Genomic DNA, 22,260 nt, shown 5'->3' with positions numbered 1-22,260 from the left:
TCTGGTTTATTTTTAGAGTATTGTGTGCAGTGGTTAAGAGCTGCTAACCAAAAGGTCGGCAGTTCAAATCCACCTGGTGCTCCTTGGAAACGCTGTGGGGCAGTTCTACTCCATCCTATAGGGTCGCTATGAGTCTGAATCGACTTGACAGCAAAGGGTTTGGTTTTCTTTCTTTGTTTAGTATTCCATTGTACAGACGGGCCTTGTTGCTTTTATTTATTCATCTGCTGATGGACACTAGGGCTGTTTCCACATTTTGGCCGTTGTGAATAGTGTTGCTGTGAACATTGGTGTTCCTGGACTTTTTTTTTTTAATTGTACTTTAGAGGAAGGTTTATGGAACAAATAGCTTCTGATTAAACAGCTAGTACACATATTGTCGTATGACAGTGGTTACAACCCCACGACATGTCAACACTGTTCCTTCTCAACTTTGGGTTTCCTATTACCAGCTTTCCTGTCCCCTCCTGACTTCTAGTCCTTGTCCCTGGATCCTGGACTATTTTTAAGGAGCTGAAATGTCCTTGAGAATTGACACTCTTTTTGCCAGATGCAAGTTTTACTGATCAGAAATTTTTTCTCTTCAGAGGATGACAAGAAGCCCACAACACCTCCCAAGAAGCCCATTCCAGGTAAGAAGGAAATGGTCTTCTCGTGTGAGGAGGAGGAAGAGATCACTGTGGTCGTGCCCAGTCCCCCAAGGGCAGGGTGGGGTTAGGTGAATGTGAGGAAGAGAGGGGCCCCATGGGGGCCTGGGTGTCACCTGGTCAGTGGCTGAGTTGTGCTGTGGGGTTGACGCTACATCCAGAGATGACCGTAATGAATGCCGAGATCTCTGTGCCGCGTTTGGGTTATTTGACAGCCTCTTCAGGTGCTTTTATTCTGCGTATCTGTCTTAGTAATCTAGAGCTGCTGTAACAGAAATACCACACGTGGATGGCTTTCACAAACAGAAGTTTATTCTCTCACAGTCCAGTAGGCTACAAGTCCTAATTCAGGGTGCCCAGCTCTAGAGGAAGATTTTCTCTCTCTCTGTTGGCTCTGGAGGAAAGTCCTTGTCATCCATCTTCTCCTGGCTTAGGAGCTTCCCAGTGCAGGGACCCCGGGTCCAAAGGACGTGATCCACTCCTGGTGCCTCTTTCTTTAATATCTCAAAAAACTTTGACTGAAGAGACAACCTAATCCTACAGACTGAGTCCTACCTTGTTAACGTAACCACCTCTAATCTTGTCTCATTAACATCAGCCCATTGCCTTCGAGCTCATACCGACCCCATAGGCCAGAGTAGAACTGACCCACAGGGTTTCCAAGGAGGGGCTGGTGGATCCGAACTGCCAACCTTTTGGTTAGCAGCCGTAGCTCTTAACCACTGTGCCACCAGGGCTCCACATCAACATCATAGAGGTTAAGATTTACAACACAAAGGATAATCACATCAGATCACAAAATGGAGGACAACCACACAGTACTGGGAATCACGGCCTGGCCAAGTTGACACATATTTTTTGGGGACACAATTCAATCCGTAACAGCATTATAAGGGGCAGTGCAGTCACAGAGGGGAGGAGGTTCAAACAAGGGGAAGATAGAAGCCAAGTCTAGGCCACCAAGGAACCGAGGCACGGAAGCTGAAAGAGACAAGGACCTTCCTCCACAGCTGACAGAAAGAGAGCCTTCCCCTAGAGCTGGTGCCCTGAATTCAGACTTCCAGCCTCCTGAACCATAAGAAAATAAATTTCTGTTCATGAAAGTCACCCCCTTGTGGTATTTCTGTTACAACAGCGCTAGCAGACTGAGACAGACTGATATTCAGAAAAATATTCTGGGGATGCGAGGACTCATTGTCCGTCTCTTGAGGAGGTCACCCCCTCACTCCTTCCACTCAGAACTTCAGTGTTCACAATCCCTTTCCTTCTCTAGAAGATGACCTGAATTTAGAAGATGCCCTTGGTGGTGGACAGGACAGTGAGTATATCATTTAATTCTTCTGTGTCACCAAATTAAACAAAAAAAAAAACCAAACCCATTGCCATTGAGTGGATTCCAACTCATAGAGACTTTATAGGACAGAGTAGAACTGCCCCATAGTGTTTCCAAGGAGCAGCTGGTGGATTTGAACTGCCGACCTCTTAGTTAGCAGCCTGAGTGCTTAAGCACTGGGCCACCAGGTCTCCTGTCACCAAACTATCATCACCAAATTCTTGTCACCAAACTGTTATCATTTTAAAAAGTCTAACTGATGTTGTTAGCTGTCATTGAGTCGACCTTGTCTCACGGCGACCCCGTGCACAACAGAATGAATCACTGCCCAGTCGTATGCCATCCCCTTCAACAGTGATGGATCAGACCGCTGTGATCCAGAGGGTTTTCACTGGCTGATTTTTCGGAAGTAGGTCGCCAGGCCTTTCTTCCTAGTCCATCATAGTCTGGAAGCTCCTCTGAAGCCCGTTAGGCATCCCAGCAACATGCAAGCCTCCACGGACAGACGGGTGGTGGCTGCGCATGAGGTGCATTGGCCAGGAATCGAACCCAGGTCTCCCCCGTGGAAGGTGAGGATTCTAGCAGTGAACCAGCACTGCCCCAAGAGTCTTATCCTTTTAAATGATAGCTAGTAACAGTTTGTACCCTGAAAACAGGAGGAATCAGTATTTTGTGTTTGTAGTGGTTTTGTTTTTGCCTGTGTACCTATTTGAACGTTGAAACTCTCACAAGCTGTGGAATGACATAAGGCCAATACGAGTGCCCCGGCTAGGGTGAGCTTCATAACCATGTAACGTGGATACCTGTGCCCAGAAGGGGGCCCTGCCCTCGGCGTACTGCTCTGCGGTCACCGTCTTGAAATTCTTAATAAAGTTTCATTTTTCACCAGGCCCCACAAATTCTACAGCTCATCCAGACGTTTGCTTTAGTTTCTACTGGAAAAATTAACATGCTCACTGACATCCAAAAGGCTGGAGGTTTGAGTCCACCCAGAAGTGCCTTGGAGGAAAGGCCTGGAGATTGACTTCAGAAAAATCAGCCATCGAAAACCCTATGGAGTGCAGTTCTACTCCGACACACATGGGGGCGCCATGAGTCAAAGTTGACTCCACGGCAACTGATTTTTAGGAGTCTCTAGGCGGTGCAAACTGTTAATGCACTTGGCTGCTAACCGAAGGTTGGAGGTTCAAGTCCACCCAGAGGTGCCTTGGAAGAAATGCCTGGCAATCTACTTCCAAAAAAATAAGCCATTGAAAACCTAATGGAGCACAGGTCTACTCAGCCACATACATGGGGGCGCCATGAGTTGGAGTCGACTCGGTGACAACTGGGTTGGTTGTCTGGAAGATGAGGGGGCTATATTAGCAGGTGGCTGCGTGTATGTATGCATATCCCCACCGTGACAAAGCATGAGCTCTAACTGATGTTTTGGTGTCTTGATTTTAAATTGTTCCTGATTGCAACGCTTATCTTTCATGAACAGATGAGCCAGCACAGCCTTATCCACCTAAACCGAAGCCGGATCCAAACCCTCACCAGCCTGGCTCCTCCGGTAAGACCCTGTCCCTCCGCAGGCCCTTTGTGTGTTTTTTAGACTTCTGTGATTTCTATTTCCTCTGAGAGGACTTCATTTTGGATTAGCACATTGTTATGGATTGAATTGTGTCCCCCAAAGATGTGTGTCAACTTGGTTAGGCAATGATTCCCAGTATTGTGTGGCTGTCCACCATTTTGTGATCTTATGTGATTTTCCTATGTCTTATAAATCCTACCTCTGTGATGTTAATGAGGCAAGATTAGAGGCAGCTGTGGTAATGAGACAGGACACAATCTACAGGATTAGGTCATATGTGGAGTCAGTGTCTTCTGAGATATAAAACAGAGAAGCGAGCAGAGAGGAGAGGGACTTCATACCATCAAGCAAGAAAAGCCGGGAGCAGAGCGTACCCTTTGGACCCAGGGTCCCTGTGCTGAGAAGTTCCTAGACCAGGGAAAGATTGATGACAAGGACCTTCCCCCAGAGCTGACAGAGAGAGAGAGCCTTCCCCTGGAGCTGGCATCCTGAATTCAGTCTTTTGGCTTCCTAGACTGTGAGAGTTTAAACCTCTGTTTGCCAAAGCCATACGCTTGTGGTATTTCTGTTATAGCAGCACTAGATGACCAAGACACACACATGCTTGCTGTTAAGTCTTTGTACCAAGTAATTACAAATTTCAAGTCATACAAAACAGTTTTCAAAAGAAGATGTTTGGTTTGGATTTGCTATTTAGCTTGCTGCTAGTTCTCCTTCCAACATTCTATAGTTGTTATTTGCTGTTGGGTGTTGTAGAGTTGATTCTGACTCATGGTGACCCCTTGTGTTACAGAGTGGAAGTGCCCCATAGGGTTTCCAAGGCTGTAATCTTTACAGAAGCAGATCACCAGATCTTTTTTCCTGAGAAGCCAGCCGCTGGGTGGGTTCGAACTGCCAACCTTTTGGAGCCATCAAGCACTTAACGGCTGCACCACCAGGGCTTCTTTACATGGTATAGAATCTTTAAAGATTCAATGGATTTGAAGAATTTAACTATATAGAATAGATAATGGAAGCAAGTGTCAGCTTGTATATACCCCACAGAGAAGTTAGTAATTTTTAACCTGCTGCCCATGACTATTTAAATCAGCTTTGCTGAATCTTTATAGTATTCTCAGAGAATATCTGAATGGCACCCATTTTCTGAATGGAATGGCTGCCGAAACCTCAATTTTTTTTTGCTTATATATTTGTTTTCATCTTTTTACACAGAAAACATGTACAGATGTTCTATATCTAATACTATGAAAAAAAACGCTGTTAACATTTTGATGATCATTCCTTCCAACATATTATATATCAAATTAAATGAAAACATTTATAATAAAAACATTCTGTCGTTTGTACATACCGAGAGAGTGTTGACGTATTTGTAAAATGTAGATTTTTTTCCCGTAGGGTTCAAACCTCTTATGTGCCTCGTTCTCCCGGTTATTGCTAATATTTATAGTCATCAACGAGATGCGCGTATGATTTCCATTGCTTTTCCGTACAGTCTTTTTCTTTTTCTTATTGTACTTCGGGTGAAGGCTTACAGAACAAATAGTTTCCCGTGAAGCGTACTGTCTTTTTTCAGGTTTTAGTTGCAGAGTTTCGGGTAGAATGAATTTCGGGAGCTTTAAAATAGGACAAGGATTCACGGCAACTGCATGTTTGAAAGCCTTCTTCCTTCATGCAGTCCCTTGGTTGGGTCCCCCCATGTCTTAGTTCTTTAGCACTGCCGTAAGAGAAACACCCCAAGGGCGTGGCTTTAACAAACAGATATGTACTTTCTCACAGGTCAGGAGGCTAGAAGTCCGAATTCAGGGTGCCGGCTCTAGGAGAAGGCTCTCTCTCTGTCGGCTCTGGGGGACGGTCCTTGTCTCCTTTCAGCTCCCGTTCCTCAGTCCCCTGGGGATCTCCACGTGGCATCTATCTTCCCCCATCTCTGTTTGCTTCTCTCTGTGCCTGATCTGCTCCTTTATATCTCAAAAGTGATTGTTATAAAACAGGCCCTACACAGGTATGGCCTCATGGACATAGCAAAGAAAACCCTATTCCCAAATGGGGTCACATCCACTGCAATTCAATCCATAACAAACCTCTGTTTCCAAATGGGTCATACTTTCAGGCACCAGGGTTAGGATTTTAGCACAACTTTTGGGGGGGACATAGTTCATTCCACAGCACCCCAGATCTGCATTTGAGTCCTGTGATGTTTTCCCTTCATGCCACGATATCAAGACCCTCCCAGAGCGTCCCACAGGAGCAGTGACACTGTGTTTGTCTCTACAGGCCGCTTTTCAGATTCCGACCTTGCTGACGGGACAGGTGGTGGAGGTACAGTCTCCAGCTTTATTTTGTCTCTTCTCTCCCTCCAGCCTATGTGGCCCATTTGCTCTGCAGAATTGCTAAAGGGTCTTCCTTCTTAGTCTTCAGCAAAACCACAGCTAAGGGATTGGGATCTTTTGCTGTCTGTGCAGCTGTATTAAGGGTTTGGAAATGCAAGACCTGCCCCCCAGAGGCTGAAGCTGGACCTGTGTTCATGGTTCAGAGAGCTCCCCTCCCTGCCCAGGGTATGGAGGTTGGCAGGATGGATACCCTTCAAAAAAAATCACTAGCCTGGACGAACCCCGAAACTATTGCCCTGAGATCATCTTTAAACCTTAAGACAAAATGATCCCCTGAAGTCTTTTTAAAACTGAACACTAGTTTAGCTTCATGAGTAAAGAGTGTCTGCCTTAAGCATTGGGCTTTTTTAAGATCTGTCTCTATGGGATTAAACTGACAACAACTTGAAAGATTAGATAGGAAGCTTAGGGGGCAGGGAGTTTATGTGAATGGGGGAGGAACAACTCAGAAAAGGAGGGTGAGAATGGCTGCCCAATTCGAAGAATATGATCAATGTCACTGAACTGTCCATGTAGAAATTGTTGAGTCGGTGTACCTCCTGCTGTGTATGCTCTCAGCAACAACAACAAAAGTAAATTCAATTATTAAAAAAACAAAAACAAAACACAGTTGTCCTCAGGTTGACTCCTACTCGTGGCAACCCCACGGGTGTCAGAGTGGAGCTGTGCTCCATAGGGTTTTCAATGGCTGATTTTTCAGAAGTGCATCACCAGGCCTTTCTTCCGAGGTGCCTCCAGGCAGATTGGAACCTCTGACCTTTTAGTTAGCAGCCGAGCATGTCCACGGTTTGTGCCACCCTGGGACCCGCCCTGTTTCTTATTTTAAATACTCATTGAATGAATGTGGAAATATTTCATAATTTAAATACTCGTTGAATGAAGGTGGAAAGAGAAGGGCAGAGACGAGAGTGGAGAGATCACCCAGGTGGCCCAGCGGCAGCATTCAACAGTAGACAGTGGGTTTCCTGCCTCTTTCTGTAACTCTCATCAGAGGACGATCTACAGCAGGGTTTAGGTGAATATGAACACCTAGCTGGGCGCAAACTCAGGATCTCCGTCACCAGGCTGATAAGAGCTTGGGCTTGGAGTGGATCTCCTGAGGTGGAAAGAGATTGTCACTCACCTTGGTTTGGGGCTTCCATCTTGACCCCACCGCTTCCTGGCGGGCTTATTTCCTTTCCAAACTTAGGTCCTCTCTACCTTCACCTGGGCAGAAGACAATAGTACCTTCCTGCAGGTATGAGGAGCAGTGCATCTCGTTCACTGCTGTAACTCCAGTGCCCCAGGTACAAACCAGACCTCCTTTGCCGGTCCTGGGAAAATACTTGATTTCCAACTCTGTCACTGAGGCCTGGCTATCATTGTCTTCTTCGAGAATCGTGCATGAATGGTGAATACTAATAAAATAGGGCAAAGGGTTCTCACGCTGTCACCTGCTGTAAACCAAGGTGTGTTACTCTCCCAAAGGTGACTTCCCAGGGAGGTGCAAAAACGCTACTCATGTGTGGCCCTCCCATCTTCCTCCTTATGCTGACGTCTTCCCCTTTATGTTACAATTCATCTAACAATCCCGCATGGTTAGGCATTCAGGTTGTCCCATTGGTTGTTCCTTGAAATAACACCCCTGCGCTGTGGAGTCCCCGGGTGGTGCAAACAGCTAAGTGCTTGATGACTAACTGAAAGGTTGGAGGTTCGAGTCCACCCAGAGGTGCCTCGGAAGAAAGTCCTGGTGATCTACTTCCAAAAAATTAACCATTGGAAACCTTGTGGAGCCAAGTCTACTCTGACGTACAACGGGGTCACCATGAGTCGGGGTCAACTTGACGGCAACTGGTTTTTTGGGTTTTTGTTTGCATGTCCTTATGCTTTGGCGCTGGATACCGTCTGTGACCTGTATGAGTCCCTCTTCACCAAACGCCTTCCCAGTGTACATTGTTGACAAGCTTCCTCCTGTCTTGCAGGTGGCGGGGGGAGCCCCAGAGATGACGGCAACCAGCAGGGTACGTATACCTGGTTCTGACGCCTTTCTTTGGGTTTCCTGTACATGTTGAGAAAAGGGGGCATAAAATATTCAAGACCTATAACCTTTAGCACTCTAACCATCATCCTAAAGATGCCAGTGGGAAGGATGGTCACTCAGTGCTGGGCATTCCTTGGCTTGTAGATGATCCTCACATGGCATCTGTCTTCCCTTTGTATACTTCTGTATGGCTGTTCTGTTCTTTATATAACTCAGAAGTTTTTAGGTTTAGAACGCACCCTGCACTGGTATGACCTCAACTGACTGATTACATTATGCTAGATTACATTATGGAAAGTGATTACATTATATTAGGGAAGATCATTACATTAGAGAAAGTGACTGCATTACATTGCATTATGGAAGATCATCACATTATATTATGGAAGATGAGTACATTACATTATGTTACATTAGATTACATCTACAGGTATAGGGGTTACCACTCCAGCACATATTTTGGGAAGGACACGATTCAGTCCATAATCCTTGGCTATTTCATGTTTTTCTTCCAACCAAGATTCTCTACCAGCTGCCTGTCCTGGCATCTTCTCCCCAGCAGTGCTCCCAGTCATGATGCCTTGTGCTTCCTTCCACAGCTGAATCCCCCGGGGTCATCCCTGGGATCGTAGGGGCTGTAGTGGTTGCTGTGGCTGGGGCCGTCTCCAGCTTCATCGCATACCAGAAAAAGAAGTTCTGCTTCAAAGAAAATGGTAAGGTGGCCACTGCGCTTCCCGTGCCTTTGCACGTTGCTAACTTGAAAGTGTGGGCTTTCTTTAAAAAAAAAAGCTCATGTTGACAGGGAAAAAGTATAAGTTGGCTGGCAGGTCATAAAATTGCCATGGCTTCAGAATCAGACACCCAGGGTTCGAATGCCAGTGCCACCTTGTTTATAGATGTGGAGGTGTTTGCAAGGTACTAATGGCTCCAGTTCTCGGGTTTTGCATCTGTGTTGTTGCTGCTGTTGTGCCCTGCTTTTGAGCTGACCCCGACTCACAGGACCCTATGCTCAGTGAATCGAAACACTACCTAGTCCTGTGCCGTCCTTATGATCAGTTGCAGATCAGACTGTTGTGATCCACGGGGTTTTTGTTTGCTAATTTTCAGAAGTTGATCACCAGGCCTTTCTTCCTGGTCTGTCTTAGTCCAGAAGCTCAACTAAAACCTGCCCACCATGGGCGATGCTGCTGGTGTGTGTGTGGGTATTGTTTTATAGCTGCTGCTGAGTCAGCCCCGACTTGGGACAACTCCATGCAGAAGACAATGAAACGCTGCCCTGTTCCATTCCCTCGATCTGCTGTGGGTTGCAATATTATGATCCAGGGCAACCTCACTGACTGAGTTTCAGAAGTAGCTCGCCAGGCCTTTCTTCCTAGTCTGTCTTAGTCTGGAAGCTCCACTGAAACCTGTTCAGCATCCCAGCAACATGCAAACCTCCACGGACAGATGGGTGGTGGCTGCACATGAGGTGCCTTGGCCAGGAATCGAACCCAGGTCTCAGGCATGGAGGGCGAGGATTCGACCACAGAACCACCACTGCCTCATTTGCATTTACAAAGTGGTGAAATTATGATACACTCCCCATAGGTTTTCTGTGGCTCAACAGAGGCGTAAGGGTGTTGATTGAGTCTTATTGCCCACCTGGGACCTGGTGTCTTCCACCTGGCAGGCGCTTGGGACACAGTGTTTGGTTGATTGATTGGAAACAAGCGTTGAGTGGTTCCCAGATGGAGAGGTGAGCAAATTCAAGAAGGTGCCTACAGAAAACCTAAGATCAGAATGAGGGGAAAAGAAGAAAAAGGAAAACACCCCTTTTTCTCACCCTTCTCCTAGAAATGGCTGAGAAGTTAAATTCATAGAGAATCAGTGGAATTAAATTTGTTTCTCCTTTTTAATTCATTGTAATAAGTGTATATATATATATATATACATATATATACACACACACCCAGAAAAAAAGGTGGCGCAGTGGGCTAAGTGCTCAGCTGCTAATCAAAAGGTCGGAGGTTCGAAGCCACCAGCCGCTCCATAGGAGGAAGATGTGGCCGTCTGCTTCCATAAAGATTATAGCCTTGGAGACCCTATGGGGCAGTTCTACCCTGTCCTTTAGAATCGTGAGTTGCAATGGATTTTTTTTTTTTTTTTTTTTGTACTTTAGGTGAAGGTTTATAGAACAAATAGTTTCTCATTAAACAGCTGGTACACATCTTGTTTTATGACAATGGTTAACAACCCCACAACATGTCAACACTGTCCCTTCTCAAGCAATGGGTTTTTTGGTAGCTATATAGACATATACACACACACACACACACATACACACACACATACATACGTATATACACGTTGTTAGGTGCCGTCAAGTCGGTTCTGACTCATAACGATCCCATGTACAACAGAAGGAAACACGGCTCAGTCCTGAGCCATCCTCACGATCATTGTTATGCTTGAGCCCATTGTTGCAGCCACTGTGTCAGTCCATCTCGTTGAGGGTCTTCCTGTTTTCTGATGACCCCGTACTTTACCAAGCATGACGTCCTTCTCCAGGGACTGTGATATGTATATAACAAAGCATCTGCCATCCCAACAGTTTTCCCATGTACACTGCAGTGACATGGACATGGCTCTCCATTTCCAGAGTTTTCCGTCACCTTTTACAGAACCTCAGTATCCTCTGAGCAATGGGCCCCTCTTTCTCCCTCCCTCCGCCTCTGTCACTGTTTTTCCTTTTCCGTTACATTTTTTGTTCTCTTCCTGAAGCTTCTGCAGGTAGAGCCTGATACCTGGACAGGTGTGGGAGCTGTCCAAAAGGGAGGGTGCATGGTATTTGACTGGATTTGCTCCTGGCTCTTTGAAAATCCCAGACAGTGATGAATGCTTTGCATTAAACAAACACGTCTCAGCCCTGTTACTTGTTGGAAATCTTTAGATGAACCCAAATTGGATTCTGCAGTTGTGAAGCAATTCTGTTAACCTGGTGAGTGGGACTTATCGGCCTTTGGACTATTGTGGTGCTATTCTGTACTCGGCTGAGCAAATAATCCGAGAAGTTGGACTATATGAAGAAGAACGTGGCATCAGAATTGGAGGAAGACTCATTAACAACCTGTGATATGCAGATGACACAACCTTCTTTGCTGAAAGTGAAGAGGGACTTGAAGCACTTACTGATGAAGATCAAAGACCACAGCCTTCAGTATGGGTTACACCTCAACATAAAGAAAACAAAAACCCTCACAACTCGATCAGTAAGCAACATCATAATAAATGGAGAAAATATTGACATTGTCAAGGATTTCATTTTACTTGACTCCACAGTCAACCCCCATGGAAGCAGCAGTCAAGAAATTAAACAACATATTGCATTGGGCAAATCTGCTGCAAAAGATCTCTTTAAAGTGTTAGAAAGCAAAGATGTCACCTTGAGGATTAAAGTGTGCCTGACCCAATCCGTGGTGTTTTCAATCACCTCATACGTATGCAAAAGCTGGACAATGAATAAGGAAGACCAAAGAAGAATTGAAGCCTTTGAATTATGGTGTTGGCGAAGAATATTGAAGATAGCATGGACTGCCAGAAGAACGAACAAATCTGTCTTGGAAGAACTGGTTGTGCAGTGGTTAAGAGCTCAGGCTGCTAACCTAAAGGTTAGCAGTTTGAATCCACCAGCTGCTCCTTGGAAACCGTATGGGACAGTTCTAATCTGTCCTGTAGGGTTGCCATGAGTCGGAATCGACTTGAAGGCAACGGGTTTGGTTTTTTGCCTGTGGATTGCCAGAACAACGAACAAATCCGTCTTGGAAGAAGTACAGACAGAATGCTCCTTAGAAGTGGGGATGGTGAAACTTCGTTCCACGTACTTTGGACATGTTATCAGGAGGGACCAGTCCCTGGAGAAGGACATCATGCTTGGTAATGTAGAGGGTCGGCAAAAAACAGCAAGACCTTCAACAAGATGGCTTGACAGTGGCTGCAACAATGGGCTCAAACATAGCAACACTTGTGAGCATGGCTCAGGACAAGGCAGCATTTCGCTCAGTTGTACATGGGGTTGCTGTGAGTTAGAACCAACTTGACGTCACCTAACAAACACAACAACATTCTGTAGTCAAAAGTCCCTGGGTGGTGCAAACAGTTAATGTGCTTCGGCTGCCAACAAAGAGTTGGAGGTTCGAGTCCACCCAGAGGCACCTTGGAAGAAAGGCCTGGCAATCTGCCTTTGAAAAAATCAGCCATTGAAAACCCTGTGGAGCCCAGCTCTACTCTGACACACAGGGGTTGATAAGAGTCAGAACTGACTCCACGGCAGGTGGTTTACTCAGTGGTCATACCCTGAAACATAGGAACTGGGGGAAGGGACCAAGAATCTTAACAGACTCGGCTGCCAAATGTGGAAATTGAATTGGGAAATAAAAACCTAAGTCTTCCCCACCCCTGGGCCTTCATCTTTGGAGAATGAAGCATTTTCTCCATGGCAGAGAGGCTGGATCATGAAGAAAGAAGGCTCTCTCTGGGTACAAATCATTGCCTTGCCATTTTTGAAAAATAAAAGCATTCTTCTAGAAAAATTGGCTCAGGGCAGTTGGAATTACATTTATACAGCTGAGAAAAACCACCGAAGCAATTCAATTGTCATTGAGTCGACTCCGACTCATGGCAACCCCACGTGTGGCAGAGTAGAACTGTGCTCCATGGGATTTCCAGTGGCTGGTTTCTCAGAAGCAGATCGCCAGGCCTTTCTTCTGACACACCTTCGGGTGGACTCAAACCTCCAACCTTTCAGCTAGCAGCCGAGTGCTTTCACCGTTTACACTACCCAGAAACTCATCTACCTACTATTGAGAGGCTATGTTACTATTCCTGGAATATTTTATTCAGTCTTTTATTCTTCTTAGACTAACACAGCGCACGATTTTTTTTAAATCTTGGTTTGCTTTTTAGTTTTCAAGAGGTCAGAGATCTTGAGCTTATGTCAATGCAGAGAGCAAAAAAGAAGAAATCAGCGAAGTGTAAGGAGGGAAGAACGTTGGCGATTGTAACTTGGGCGATAAGCGCTTTTGTGTCCAGCAGTAAAATTTAGCCCAGCATTCACACTGAAAGGAAATCAGCCGTCATTCTCCTATAAAAACCAAGAACTGAATTCAGAAATAGCGAGTATCTTTCTGACTCCTCTGAAGCTCGATTTGGTTTTTATGTCGATGCTATAAGATGAACGTAACGTTTGCCTCAGTTACCTCTCTTCAGGAACAGAGATAGAGTTGCAGTGTGGATTCAAGTTAGTAGACACATTCCAAAAAATACCAAACCACTTGCAGTTGAGTTGACTCTGACTCATGGCGAACCCGTGTGTATCAGAGTAGAGCTGTGCTCCATGGGGCTTTCAATGGCAGGTTTTTCAGAGGTGGATCTCCAGGCCTTTCTTCTGAGGCACCTCTGGGTGGACTGGAACCGCCAACCTTTTGGTTTGAGGCCCAGCACATTCACTGTTTGCACCACCGGGGACTCCTGTGGGGTATATTAAGATGTGCCTTTTGGATAAACGCAAACTGGATTCTGAACTTTCAGGATCTCTGCAGGATTGCTGTGTTTCTGGGATGATAATTTTAAGATGGGCAAACCAGTAAGTGATTGTGAGCTTGGAGATCTCATAAGAGGAACATGAGTACAGCATGCCTCAGCTCTTGGAGAAGCCGTGGTTTTGGAGACAGCATCCTGGATCCATTATTCCACAGGGGTCATGAAGTGGTTTGTGCTTAGCTGCTAACCAGAACATTGGTGGTTCAAGACGAAATGCCTGCAGTATGCTTTCTTAAAGATTAACCCAAAACTGACTGCTGTTGAATCGATTCTGACTCATAGCGACCCCATAGGGTTTCCAAGGCTGTAAATCTCTATGGAAGTAGACTGCCACATCTTTGTCCCGTGGAGCTGCTGGTGGATTCGAACCGCTGACCTTTCAGTTAGCAGTCGATCGCTTTAACCACTGTGCTACTGGTAAGAAAACCCTGCGGGACTCAGTTCTATTTTGTAACACAATGGGTCACCGTGAGTTGGAATGGACTTGACGGCAACAAATTGCCGTCAAGTCGATTCTGACTCATAGCGACCCTATAGGACAGAGTACAACTGCCCCACAGGGTTTCCAAGGAGCGGATGGTGGATTCAAACTGCCGACCTTTCGGTTAGCAGCCATAGCTCTTAACCACTGCGCCACCAGGGCTCCATTACAAGGCAGAGCGTCTGCTACATTCGTGTTAAAATCAGCCTTGCCTGTTGGTGGGAGCAGGGGAGTTATCAGCCCCGGCACACAGGGATTCAGCATAAATTCACGTAAAAGCATTTTGTCTTGAGCTGAAGTATTAGAACGTCCGTGGCCAGTGAGAGTACATTGGCGACCTGCCCCTTATTTGTAAAGATCAGAACGCGTAGTTCTGGGAGTTTAGCGGCCCCACGTACGTATGACAGAAGGACACGTTGTCTGGTCCTGGGTGCGTCTTCACCATCACTGCTCTGTCTGAGCCCCCGGGTCTCACGAGGACGGGACTCGCTGGCCTGTTGAGGCTGTTCGCCCGCATAGGCTCTGGGCTTCCTCTGTGTGTGGGTGCCTTTGCGTCAAGGAACTGGTTCAAGCGCCGACCACGTGGAGCGGGGCGTTTGTGTTACCCCTTGGTGCTGATGACACTGGTGTCCTTTTGTTGTTCACGGGGTCCCTGGGCTGGTGGCGGCTTCGTGTGCTTTAATGGAAGGAGCTATTGGCAGGCCCGCCTCCCTCTCTCCGCCTTCCTCCCTTCCATCCTTCCTGCATCCATCCGTCCATCCATCCTTCCCTTCCTTCCTCTCTCCCTCCTTCCTTCTTTCCTCTCCCTCCCTCTGTTCTTTCTCTTTTGTTCTTTATCTGTCTCCTTCTCCTGTCTTTATTTCTTTCTCTCGAGGTTTCCCTGTCTGTTTATCTCTCTCCCTCCCGTCCTTCTCTCCTCCTCCACTTCCGCTTCTTCTTCCTCGCTCTTCCCCCTCCCTCCCTCTCTCTCCTCTCCTCCTTCTCTCTCCCCTCCCTCCTCTCTTTCTTTCTCTCTCTCTCTCCCTTCTCTCTTGTTCTGTCCCCCTTCTCCCTTCCTCCCTCCCTCTCTCCCTTCCTTCTTTCCTTCCTGCCTTCATTTTGGTTTCCCCCCAGAACTTCTGGTTCTTGCTTCATGTTTCCCTGGGTCTCTAAGCCTCTGAGCCCAAGGAACGGCCTTCTAACAGCTGATGCCTCCTGGAGCCCTAGCCCCACCTAGAGCCAACCGACCCAGCGTTCACTTTTTTCTTTCCAACCTTCCGTTTCAGATGAGTCGAAGACCTAGACAGAAGGAGGAAATCCTGCCCAGGCTGCAAGACCAGTCTGACCTGATACATGTTTACCTCCAAGATGTGGAGTCCTTGCCCTTAAAGCAGACTTGGCAATTATTACTCTTCTCTCTTGTTCTAGAAAACCAGTGTAGTGGTGTGATTCCCAGAGAGCAAATTTCATACTTTGAATTCTGTATATTGCCTCCCTTCTTAATGTGAAGAAGTTTTTTGTTATATTACGTTACCTTACATTATGGAAAGTGATTACAATATATTATATTACATTGTGGAGGGTGATTACATTACATTATGGAGGATCATTACATTACATTGGATTACATTATGGAAGGCAATTACATTATATTATATTACATTATGGAGGGTCATTACATTACATATGGAAGGGCGTTACATTATGTTACATTATGGAAGGTCATTACATCACATCACATAACATGGAAGCTGATTACATTACACTATGGAGGGTGATTACATTACATCACATTATATAACAGTAGGGAAAGTGACTAGATTAGATTAGAGAAGTTCATTATGTTACATTATAGGAGAAGATTAGATAGCATTACATTATATTCATGCACAAGTAGCTTCAGAAAGTGAAGATAAATGCACTTTTTTAAAATTTAAATACAGCAGGAAGAAATGGAGTGGTTGGTTTCCATGTAATGTTGAGACTCGTCACCCCCAGTTCCATTTCTCCCAATGGATCAGTCAGCAGGGCAGGGAAGGGCCGCCATCTTTATTGCCCTAGCCCAAGTGAAGCTGATGAAGGCTTCCCGGTTCTATTTTGGTCTTGTAATACTGTTTTATTTCAAAGGGACTTTTTTATTAAACATAGTCAGAACCTATATCGTCGTCCTCGGCCCCGTTCAAATTGGTTTGCCTCTTAACCATGCAGAGTGCCTTTGTAGGAAGGAATTATTGTCCTATGAAATGAACGCAAGGTTAGAATTTGCCTGTGTTGACAGCCGACCAGCCTCCCCTGCCAGCAGAAAAGATACCCTCTGTGGTCACCTCCATGGATGCTTTCACCAATCTTTGAACTCTGCTCGTCAGTGGTTCGTTTATATCTGAGAACCATGGACTCTTTAGCATGTAACCATCATTTTGTGGTTGGAAGAAGGGATTACATCACTCAATCCATTTCATCCACATTTTAATTAAAAGTCGCGCTGACGGATGCTGTCCATGCATGTCCACTAAGGTATTTTAACCACGGACGGGCAGCGTCACACAGCTTAGTTTTATGAATGGAAAATGAACTGTTGTGGATTCATTCCGTGGTCCCTCTCTTGTTTGAAGCGTGTAGCTTATGTTTTCATTAGCAACAATGCAGCAAAGAAGTATTTTATCTGTTGATCTCTTACGCATTTTGAATTTACTGTCCAGTTCTGTAAGCTGTGGTTTTAATCCACAATGGATATGCGTGCATACGTCTGCAAACCCGTCGGGGAAGCTAGACGTTCCCCCTTTTGTAAGCTGTTAGTTTCCATTTTCTTAGAATGTGATTTTCTTAACTTTCGATTTCAAAGAGGTCTCCACCCTGTCGCTGCTCGGCTCTGGGAAATGAAAGGAACACAGTATATTCTGTGCTGTTTGCCGGAGGCGAAGCTAAACAGCGTGTTTCGGGAATGAGGGTCTTTGTGTTTATCTTCAGGGACTGCTGTGGATCGAATTTCTTCCCCTGATGACCAGGGCAGTTTGGGGCAGTCTGTGTCTACGCCCCCTCACTCAGCTTGCACCTGGGGGAGGTGGGTAGGAAGGCAAGGGGGCTGGATTCCCACCCCAGAGGATAGCAATCAGGTGGTAGGGGAATATGTCCCTTGTCCCAGATGCTGAAACGTACTGACCTGCAGAGATTCTCTTTGTTTCCTTTTGATGGCGACTGGGCACGGTTCCAAGTAAGGATTGTTTTTTCATAGAGAATACCACAAAAACCAAACCCCTTGTTGTCAGGGTGATTCTGAGTTCCTGGGTGGCACAAATTTTGTATAGCGAGAGCTCGGCTGCTAACCAAAAGGTCGCCAGTCTGAATCCACCAGCCACCCCTTGGAAGCCTTATGAGGCTATGAGTCGGAATCCACTTGATGGCAACTGGTTTTATTGTTTTGTTTGGTTTTTTGGTTTTATATGATCAGTTAGGTCCGTAGGTGACGCAAGCAGTTTGCAATTGGCTGCTGACCAAACAGATGGTGATTTGAACTGACCCAGTGGTGCTGCGGAAGAAAGGCCTGGCAATCTGCTTCTAGAAGGATTACAGTCAAGGAAACTCTATGGGGGCAGTTGTACTCTGTCACGCGGGGGTCACCGTTTTCGTAGATACATGTCCATTTTTGAATGTCGAGGGTTTCCTTATGCTTGTACTTTGGTATTCAGGGGAGAGAAAGCTACTATTAATGTAGTGAAAAACAAAACCATTTGGGTTCTGCTAATGAAGACCATTTATTCCTGCACCATATATGGAAAAATACCACCAAGGGCTCATACAGAGCATCAGAATAGGTGGTTGCTAAACACGGATGCAACACAACTCTTTGGTCTTAGGGTTTAGAATTGAGCTGTCTTTTCCAGAAATCCCTGGGTGGTGCAAGCAGTTACCATACCTGGCTGCTAACTGAAAGGTGGGAGGTTTGAGTCCACCCAGAGGCACCTCAGAAGAAAGGCCTGGCAATCCACTTCCGAAAAGTCAGCCTTTGAAAACCCTATGGAGCACAGTTCCACTCTGACACACACGGGGTTGCCGTGAATCGGAATCACTCCCCCCTGACAAGGAATGGTTTTTGTCTCTTCCAAAGAAACAGAATGTGACGTATATGCATTTTGCGGGCGAGTGTTCTGTGTTGTATTCAGATATGGGTGCTTTCTTCTTGTTTTCAGGGGAACAAGGGGACGTGAACATGGAGAACCATCAGGGCACCAACACGGAACCACCTGGTAAGGAGGGACATGGGAGGCCAGCTCCCCTCCTCAGGGCCGTGGTGTAACTTCCCCAATAGGACTGGATCCTGCTGTCCTGCCCACTTGTTCGACTCCATTTTATTGTTCGAAATGTGTTTGTTTATGTCTCATTGTTTTCAAAGGAATGCATTCGGGAGACAACATATATGGCATCTGGGGCTTTAGGGTTCAGAGACAAACGACCATGTTTTACGCAAATAACGCACACCTTCTACGTTTGTTTGTCAACCACTCCCTCCCCCTATGAGGTATTTTTGTAAGCCACTATGCCATTTTTTTTTACATGTTGCTGTGAAAAAAATTAGCATAGCACACTTATGAAAATACCTCAAAGGGGGAAGGAGCGATTGACAAACGTAGAAGGTGCGCGTTATCTGTGTAAAGCTACAGTAATTGTGTTGTTGTTAGCTGCCTGTGAGTTGGCCCTGACTCAAGGCGGTCCCATGCACAACAGAATGAAATGCCGCCCGGTCCTGCACCATCTTCATGATCTGTTACACATCACACCATTTTGATCCATAGGGTTTTCACTGACTAATTTTCAAAAGTAGATCACAGGCCTTTCTTCAGTTAATATGCCAGGCTGCTAACTGAAAGGTTGGAGGTTTGAGTCCACCCAGAGGCGGCTTGGAAGAAAGGCCTGGCGATCTGCCTCTGAAAACTCATCCACTGGAAACCCTATGGCACACAGTTCCACTCTGACACGTGCGGGTTGCCACATGTCTTGACGGCGACTTTTTTTTATACACATATAACATAAAATTTACCATTTTAGCCATTTTTCAGTGTACAATTCAGTGGGGTTCACTACATTCACCATGCTGTGCAGCCATCTTGTGTCTCGTTCCAAAACTTTCCCATTACCCCAAGCAGAAACCTGTACCCCTTAGGCAATAATCCCTCCCTCTGCCCAACCCTTTCTTGTTGTTGCTGTTAGTTGCCGTCAAGTTGGGCTCCTGGCGACCCCACATGTGCAGAGTAGAACTGTGCTCCACTGAGTTTTCAAGGCTATCACCTTTCAGAAGTTGATCACCAGGACTTTCTTCCAAGGCACCTCCGGGTGGTTTCAAACCCCCAACCTTTTGGCTAGTACTCAAGTGCTTAACCATTTGCAGCATGCAAGGAGTCCTCCCAACCCCTCAGCAACTACTACTCTACTTTGGACTTCAGAATGCATTTGCCTATTCTAGATATTTCATATATGTGCAGTCATACAGTATTTGTCCTGAGGGATTGAAAGGTTTTAAAATTTCCTCTTCTTGTCTATTTAAAGTCTTTCCTTGTCTCTTTGACCCCGCAGTTCAACGCACGCTTCTAGAGAAGGCTTAGAGACTCCCGGCAAAAAACAACCCAGGTGTTCACAGCTGGGTTAGAAGACGGACTTCTGCTGTTTGCCAAGGACACCATCTCTGACAGGCAGAGACACAGAGGCTGGGAGGAGCCCCATCCTGCCCCCCAGTTTGCTCGCATGGGGATTTGTTTGTTTGTTTTAATACTGTGATGCGCTCTGCCTGTTGCCCTGCCGGGTCTATGATGTTTACTAACAAGGAATTTTCCAGCCAAAGGGGACTCGGGCCCCTTCTCCAAGGCCCTCGGGGGTTTCCCGTGGGATGTGACAAGCAGACCGTTATAAAGTCCCAATCATTCAAATACCACGCTGACTCAGGGACCCCCGGTCCTGTACTCCTGGCCATTTACAGATTGCCTGGAAATTAAACACATCTGAAATTTCCACGCCATTGGTATTTTTTTTTTTATAAAGTGAGATGAGTCTTCCACTTACTGCCTCCATAATTGTTTTATTTGTTAAGAGTTTTGATAGATACCAGACTAATTTTTTAAAAAAAAGTAGAAACCAAGTATTGTTTACTTCGGTGTTTTGCTTTCTGACTACTTCCTAAAGAAGGCTGTAGAAATGAGCAGACAGATTCCATGCTCCCTTCCTGGAGGCTTAAAGATGGAGCATCAAGCTAGGGTTTCCTTTCTCTGCGCTTTTTCTTTCACCTGTTTTACCACATCAGGGACTGGTACTCCTGGCACGCATATGCTCCCCTGCACCCCTATACTTTCTGCATACAGATACTCCTCTATATCCAGATACTCCTCTATAGCCAGATACTCCTCTATAGCCAGATACTCCCTGCACCAGATACTCCTGGCATCCAAATACTCACCTGTATCCTGCACACAGATGCTCCCTGCACACAGATACTCACTTGTACCCAGGTACTCCTCTATATCCAGATACTCCCATGCGTGCAGCTACTCCTCTACATCTAGATACTGCCTGCACTCAGATATTTTCTGCATCCAAATACCTGTATCCAGATACTCAGCTTTACCCTGCATACAGATACTCACCTGCATCCAGATACTCCTTCACATCCAGATACTCCCCTCTATGCAGATATTAACCTGCATCCAGATACTCCTTCACATCCAGATACTCCCCTCTATGCAGATATTAACCTGTATCCAGATACTCCCTGCACCCAGATACTTCCTGCATCCAGTTCTCCCCTGCATCCCCATGGGTGCCCTGTGGGTGAATGTCAGATCCATGAGTCGTTTGTACAGTATACGAGATGCCAGCTGCTTCGATGTGGGAGCTTGGTTTCGCCACGGGGTCCACTTGCTTCACATACCTTCTAACAGCATGGACTTCACTGAATACATGCTGTCTTCCTTGCAGTAAAATTATAAGTTTTATGCTTTTAAAATTACGGCTTTTCTGCATTTCCTCATTTAGGGTCACATGTATACTGGAAGGCTGTTTTTTTTTTTTTTTTGTTAGTTTGTTTTTAAGTAATCTTTTGTTGAGAAGTGTTATGAGAAATGATTCATCAATAAATGCGAAATGTGTGGTAAACTTGACTGGAAATTATATGAAGATAAATATGTAGGTTGGAACGTTGCAGATTCTGGTTTCCTCAAAACATATGTTTAAAGTGAGGCAGTTTGATAGCTAATGACCAAAGTCCATCTTCTTATTATTTGCTCAGGCGTGACACATTTATAGTCATTTTTATTTACGCATTTTTCTTTAAACCACCGCAAGTTGTTTAAAATGTGTGTTTTACGTAAAAGCAAAGAAATGGCTTCACTTGGATTTCGTGTTAATTTCATAGACCATCAAAACCGGGGTATCCCTGATGAAATTGACCTCATCGATAAACTTTTCGTCACTGAAAAATTAAAACATTCTCAGTATGTTCCCACTGGCACAGACGAGCTGACGTAAGCTCCTGGAACTCTGTTATCCAAAGAATGACAATTTCATAAGAAACGTTGTTAACTGCCATTCTGTCGGCTCCAACTCGTGGCGACCCTGTGTATAACAGAATCAGACACTGCCCGTTCTTAGACCGTCTTCACCATTGTTCATATGCTTGAACCCATTGCTGCAGCCACTGTGTCAATCCATCTCACAGAGGGTCTCCCTCCTTTTCACTGACGTTTCCTTTACCAACTATGATGTCCTTTTCTAGCAATTGGTCTTTCCTGATGATGTGTTCAAAGTAAGCAAGTCGGAGTCTCGCTGTTACAGATTAAATTGTGTCCCCCAAAAAATATGTGTTGAGTGCAGCCCCTGGACACCCTTTTAGCTCAGTAATGAAGTCACTCCTGAGGTTCACCCTTCAGCCAAAGATTAGACAGCCCCATAAAACAAAACGAGACTCAAGGGGCACACCAGGCCAGGGACAAGGACGAGAAGGCAGGAGGGGACAGGAAAGCTGGTAACAGGGAACCCAAGGTCAAGAAGGGGGAGTGTTGACATGTCGTGGCGTTGTTAACCAATGTCGTAAAACAATATGTGTACTAACTGTTTAATGAGAAACTATTTGTTCTGTAAACCTTCATCTAAAGTACAATAAATTTAAAATATATATATATGTGTTGAAATCTTAACCCCCTATACCTGTGGGAATAGGGTTTTCTTTGTTATATGAAAGAGGCCAGGTCAGTGTACCGTGTGTCTTAAATCTACTCAC

General features: G+C 45.6%; 1 protein-coding gene across 2 annotated transcripts in view; it reads left to right on the top strand.

The window, feature by feature from the left end:
- Positions 1-20,165, top strand: part of CD99 (CD99 molecule (Xg blood group)) — a 35,018-nt gene extending 14,853 nt beyond the window's left edge. For both annotated transcript variants that reach the window (XM_023739462.1, XM_023739463.1), the window contains exons 3-10: positions 588-632; positions 1,921-1,965; positions 3,464-3,532; positions 5,828-5,872; positions 7,905-7,943; positions 8,563-8,676; positions 18,188-18,244; positions 19,569-20,165. In XM_023739462.1, coding sequence (XP_023595230.1) covers positions 588-632; positions 1,921-1,965; positions 3,464-3,532; positions 5,828-5,872; positions 7,905-7,943; positions 8,563-8,676; positions 18,188-18,244; positions 19,569-19,597 — 443 coding nt within the window. In that variant the 3' untranslated portion in view covers positions 19,598-20,165. The remainder of the gene's footprint in view (positions 1-587; positions 633-1,920; positions 1,966-3,463; positions 3,533-5,827; positions 5,873-7,904; positions 7,944-8,562; positions 8,677-18,187; positions 18,245-19,568) is intronic.
- The last annotated feature ends 2,095 nt before the right edge of the window (positions 20,166-22,260 follow it).

The sequence above is a fragment of the Trichechus manatus genome, unplaced genomic scaffold, assembly GCF_000243295.1.
Source record: "Trichechus manatus latirostris isolate Lorelei unplaced genomic scaffold, TriManLat1.0 scaffold00134, whole genome shotgun sequence".
NCBI classification, from domain to species: domain Eukaryota; kingdom Metazoa; phylum Chordata; class Mammalia; order Sirenia; family Trichechidae; genus Trichechus; species Trichechus manatus.
This window is presented reverse-complemented; position numbering and strand designations above follow the sequence as displayed.